Source organism: Ursus arctos, unplaced genomic scaffold (genome assembly GCF_023065955.2).
Source record: "Ursus arctos isolate Adak ecotype North America unplaced genomic scaffold, UrsArc2.0 scaffold_22, whole genome shotgun sequence".
Taxonomy (NCBI): domain Eukaryota; kingdom Metazoa; phylum Chordata; class Mammalia; order Carnivora; family Ursidae; genus Ursus; species Ursus arctos.
Window position 1 is genome coordinate 57,441,070 of NW_026622897.1, and position 6,025 is coordinate 57,447,094.

Genomic DNA, 6,025 nt, shown 5'->3' on the forward strand with positions numbered 1-6,025 from the left:
ACATTTATATTAGTTGGCCATAGTAACACTTTATGCTCTCTCTCTCTCTCTGTTTTAAACTGGGGCAGGAAATTTAAATGAGATGCAGACTCATAGGATGTATTTTCAAATGGTTTTCAAATGGTAGTTGTTATTCGCATTATTTGGATAAACAAACTAATCACAAAAGTCTACTTCATTCCACCCTGGCAATTACTGTCTGTCAGTATCTTTACTTCAATTACTAAGGAAGTTTCGCTAGGGAAAGATTGCTTGGCTGGTGAGTAACTTGGTATCAAGATTAGTTTTTTGTTGTTTGTCTCACTACTTTTTAAATGATCCAAATAGTCCAGTTTCTTTATGATATTTACTCCATTACATGACCATGTGGCTCAAGTGGTTAGCGGGGAGAATGGCTGAAAAATAAACAAGAATGTGGCCTAAGTTAGTGGAAATGGACTAAGATCATTGTTGACCCTTTAATAATTACTTGAAGGACTTTAATCAGTAAAATTCATCTTCTCTATAATGAGTGGATCCCAAACTACCTTCACTCAACTGGACATAGTAAAGTATACATTTTAATAGTGAATGTGCCTTATACATTAATATGATTCTCAGCCCATTATATATGCATTTTCTGATTTATAAAATTGATCACAATATAACCCATATGAGTTTCACTGACTCATGGTTGTGGGGAAAAATGGAGAGGGAGTAACATGGAAAACATACAAATAGAAGTCATTCAACACATTTATATTTACTGACTCTTACTCTTTCAAGCTCCACTTATTGACTTTTAAATACATTCACATTTGATCTCAAGACTTACATTCTTTTCAGATAAAACAATCTCTGGACTCTCCTTCGTATTTGTTGGGTCTTGATACTGTAAATAATGGGGTTCATCAAGGGTGGGAAAAGGATATAGATGTTGCCCATGAGGACATGAACCAATGGTGAGAGGTGTTTTCCAAAGCGATGGACCATAGTCAGACCAATGATTGGGATATAGAAAACTGAAACAGCACAGATGTGAGATACACAGGTCTGCAAAGACTTGATTCTCTCCTCCCGTGACGCAATAGCTAAGACTGCATGCAAGATCATGATATAGGAGATAAGAATGAGCACTGAATCCAACAATAGGTTGCTGATTACCAAGGCTAGACCATAAACGCTGTTGAAGCGGATGTCTGAACAGGCCATTCTAATTAAGTCTTGGTGCAGGCAGAAAGAGTGAGAAAGGATGTGGGGGCAGCAATAATTTAAGAACTTTAGGCGAACGATGACTGGAGGTATGAGTAAAGAACTCCTACATAAGATTGCCACCCCAATTTTCATGATTTTGTCACTAGTTAGGATGGAAGAGTAGCGTAGGGGGTTGCAAATGGCAATGTAGCGGTCAAAAGCCATAGTAAGGAGGACAGAGGACTCCATGAAGGACAAACCATGGATGAAGTAGGACTGGGCAATGCAGGAATCCAGGCTGATCTCACGAATGATCCCCCACAGGACCCCCAGCACTGTGTACATAGTGGACAGCCCCATGCACAGGTCAGTGAGCGCCAGCATGGCCAGGAAGTAGAACATGGGCTGGTGCAGGCTCGGCTCCGTCCGGATCACATGCAGCACCATACAGTTTCCCAGGAAGACCATGGCATAGATGGAGGAGAAAGGGATGGAGATCCAGAGATAGTGAACTTCAAGGCCAGGAAAACCAGTGAGAATAAATCTGGAACTACTGATGTTCAAGATAGAGATGGGAGACATTAGTAGATAATTGAAAATATTTCTAGAGAGATGTTATAAATTAGATCAGTTTATGATCCCCTGATTTCTAATAATGTTTGCCTGCTTTTGAGAAGAAAATAAATTAAAGTATTATACAGTTTCCTTAAGTGTCATAAACTCAGAAAAACCGAGACCTACTTCTGTATTCTTTAAGGCAAAAATCCATTGTCTAGACAGAGATTTTTGAGGACTGGTGACTAGATATGCCAAGAGACTAGGGAGTTTTATGCAGAAACAATGATGTTAATAGGTCCATGGGATTTGGATTTAGGGCAGAACTTCTGGGAGTCTCCATTCATTCCTCAAGGAAGATAATATGTGATCTGTGTGTACTGTTGCCAAGGCTGTCATTATCCTCAGTAAAATGTGAAATGCATTGCTAATTTTTCTCTTGGGTACCACAACTGTTTTTTCACTATTCCCATGGGGCTATAAGACCCCAGAGGAAATGGACTGATTAAAGTAATCTAACTTTGCAGAACATTACAATTTAGCCACGAGAATCCTAACAACCTAAGAAGAATCAGAACTTTTTTTTTGCACATTCCACATTGTTTAGCTCCTCTCTAAATCATTTACCCTTTTTAGTTGTACTTCATTATATTTTCTTTATTTTTATGTATCTTGTTATTCTGTATGAGATTTCTCCTTTTTCTGACCCTCCAGGTGTTTTTATCTCTTATATCTTTTTATATAACACAAATGACATTTTAAACTGCAAAGTACTAAACAAATACTTCATCTCAGGTAATAGCTAGAAAGAGAATAGCTAAATCATATGGTACGTATTTATTTAACTTTCTAATATACTTGCCAACGTGTCTTCCAAGGCAAGTTACCATCTGGCTTTCGGATCAGTAATGTATGAGAATTATGGTTCTTCCACATCTAGGCTGATACTTGGTATGATCAGATTTTTGTTTTCTTTTGTTTTGCTATATTAATAGATATGTAGTGATATATCACTGTGGTTTTAACTTGTACTTCCCTTATGATTTTTTTGCATCTTTTCATGCTTCTTTGTTCTATACACACGTCTTGGTGAAGTGCTTGTTCCAATAATTTTCCCTTATGTGATGAAGTTCTTTTCTTACTGAGTTTGGAGAGTTCTTTACACATTTAAATTACAAAACCCTTAGCAGATACTTGATTTGCAAATAGTTATTTTCGGGTTGCAAATTGTCCTTTATTTCTCTTAACAGTGACTTTTGCAAAGCAATTTTTTTTTTTAATGTTGACAGACTCCCATTTGTATATTTTTTTTCTTTGAAAGTATATGCTATGTTATATCTACAAACTCAGTGTCAAATCCAGGGTCACAAGTCTGCCCCACATTTTCTCCTAGAAGTGTTACATTTTATCTTTGGTTCCATAATCCATTTTTTTTAAAGATTTTATTTATTTATTTGACAGAGAGAGAGACGGCCAGCAAGAGAGGGAACACAAGCAGGGGGAGTGGGAGAGGAAGAAGCAGGCTCCCAGCAGAGGAGCCTGATGTGGGGCTCGATCCCAGAACTCCAGTATCATGCCCTGAGCCGAAGGCAGACGCTTAACAACCGCGCCACTCAGGCGCCCCCCATAATCCATTTTGAATTAATTTTTTTAAATGATGTTGAGTTTATTTTCATCTTTCAGTACTTCCATTTTGAAAAAGACTACCCTTTCTCAATTGGTTTGTCTTTGAACTTTTGCCAAAAATCAGTTGAATGCATTTATGTGATGTATCTGACCTCTCTATCCTGGTATTAATCTACGTCTTTCTTCTTTCATCCCACTACCCTACCTTGATTATAAGAAAAGTCTTAAAATCCAGCAAGGTCCTCTAAATTTGTCCTGGCTACTATTGTTCCTTTGTCTATACATATAAACATTGGGATGCATTTGTAAGTATGTACATAAAACTTGCTGAGATATTCATTGAGATTGTGTTGAACCAAAAAATAAAACTGGGGAAAATTAGCTTGTCTTCCAATCCATGAAAATGGAATACATTTAAATCTGTGTATTCTTTGTTCTTCCCATTACTATTACGTAGTTTTCATTCTAGCATTTTGAACTTTTTTTTAGATTTAATGCCAAATATTTGATTTGGGGGATGTAATTATAATGGTATTTTTTTAATTTTAAAATCAAATTGTTAGGCTTCTGTTTTCCATTCTAACATGTAAAGGCCTTGGAAGTTATTACTCTCATTTTTACAGCAACGACAATATAAACTAAACAAACTGAAAATCACACTTCTCTTGAACCCATCAGAAAACTGATGTTACAAGGCAAACCAGGATCCAGAAATGCAAAGAGAAAGGTGAATAAAGAGAATGACAAAAGAGGCTGAGGGAACTATAAGTACTTAACAAAGCAAAATAAAATACTTAATCAGCATTTTTGATAAATTTTAGGTGCTCAGTATGGGTTAGCATGACGGAGTTCTGCGGACTCTAATAATGTGGCGGTGTATTTTCATGAACTTTAGCTGTAAGAAACACACAAAGTTCTTACAGTGAAAAGCCAGGGGAAAAAATCATCTTATGTGTGTAGCAGGTGGAAGGAGAAATTAGCCATTCTGAAATACATCCAGCGTGGTGTCCACAAGAAAGGCCTGCTCTCCAGTGAAAGAGACTTTGCCAGTGCCTATCTCAGGCAGACGGAAAAGGGGAATTACCCAGCTCCAGCTCTCTGTAGCCTTCCTATCTCACCCAAAAGGGAGGGAGAGGCAAATTAACACCAGTGAATGGCTCAGCCTAAAGACTCAGGCCCACCAAAAGACAGATTTACTATAAGGTTAAAGAATGTTTTCCCTCTCCCATTGCTTACACAGTATCAAGAGGGCCTAGTATATAAACAGTGGTTTACAGCTGAAAAGCTGCAAGGGGCAGACTCTAATTAAGGCATTCTTAGGAAACCTAAAGACTACAGCAGAGACAAAAATAAAAAATAGAGGAATTGAAGACTCGGCACATATGACTCTGGCAAATGCTAATTTAATATAAAACCACACACTGAATGGTTATGGCTCTTAGTACCTATTATTGATGTATTTTGTCCATCTTTCAACAAAAGTTTATTGCTAAATTCCTGCTAAAAAGAAACCAAGATACAACCTGAAAAGACAAAGCAAACATCAGAACCAGACTCAGATATGAGTCACATTCATAGACAAGGTTTAAAAATTACTATGATTAATATGGTAAGGACACCAATAGAAAAAGTATACAATATAGAAGAACAGATGGATAATGTAAACAAGGAGATGGAAATTCTATGAAAAAATCAAAATGAAATGCTAGAAATAAAAAACACTATGACAGAAGTAACCCATATCAGTAGACTGCCAATGCTGAGTAATGAATCAGTGAATCATATATGTCAATAGAACTTTCCAAAATCAAACACAAAAAGAAAAAATAATTTTTTTAAGTTTTAATTTAAATTTCAGGTAGCTCAGTGTTACATTACTTTCAGGTGTACAATACTGTGATTCAACAATTCCATACATCACCCCGTGCTCGTCACAAGTGCACTCCTTAGTCCCCATCACCTGTTTCACCCACCCCCTCACCTACATCCCCTCTGGTAACCATCAGTTTGTTCTCTGTAGTTAAGAGTCAATTTCTTTGTTTGCCTCTCTATTTTTTCCCCCATGATCTTTTTTTTTTTTCATTTGTTTCTTAACATTCCATGTATGAGTGAAATCATACAGTATTTGGCTTTCTCTGACTGACTTATTCACTTAGCATAACACAGACACACAACTTTAAGAGAGAACAGAATATTCAAGAACTGTGGGAAAATTTGAAAGAAACTGGAATGCCAGGAGAAGAAGAAAGAGAAGATAGAGTAGAAAGACAAGATACAGACGTAGTGAAGAGAAGGGCCATATGCACCCCAATGTTCATAGCAGCATTGTTCACAATAGCTAAATTGTGGAAGGAGCTGAGATGCCCTTCAACAGATGACTGGATTAAGAAGATGTGGTCCATATATACAATGGAATATTACTCAGCCACCAGAAAGAACGATTACACAACATTTGCAGCAACATGGACGGGACTGGAGGAGATTATGCTAAGTGAAATAAGTCAAGCAGAGAAAGACAATTATCATATGGTTTCACTCATTTATGGAACATAAGAAGTAGGAAGATCAGTAGGAGAAGGAAGGGAAGAATGAGGGGGGGGGTAAGCAGAAGGGGGAATGAACCATGAGAGACTATGGACTCTGGGAAACAAACTGAGGGCTTCAGAGGGAA

At 37.3% G+C, this 6,025-nt stretch overlaps 1 protein-coding gene across 1 annotated transcript; it reads right to left on the reverse strand.

Annotated features, from left to right (window-relative positions):
• Window positions 1-810: 810 nt before the first annotated feature.
• LOC113269478 (olfactory receptor 51V1-like) lies at window positions 811-1,755 on the reverse strand. The gene has a single exon (XM_026518358.1). The coding sequence runs from the start codon at window positions 1,753-1,755 to the stop codon at window positions 811-813; it is 945 nt and encodes a 314-aa protein (XP_026374143.1).
• Between the last annotated feature and the right edge of the window lie 4,270 nt (window positions 1,756-6,025).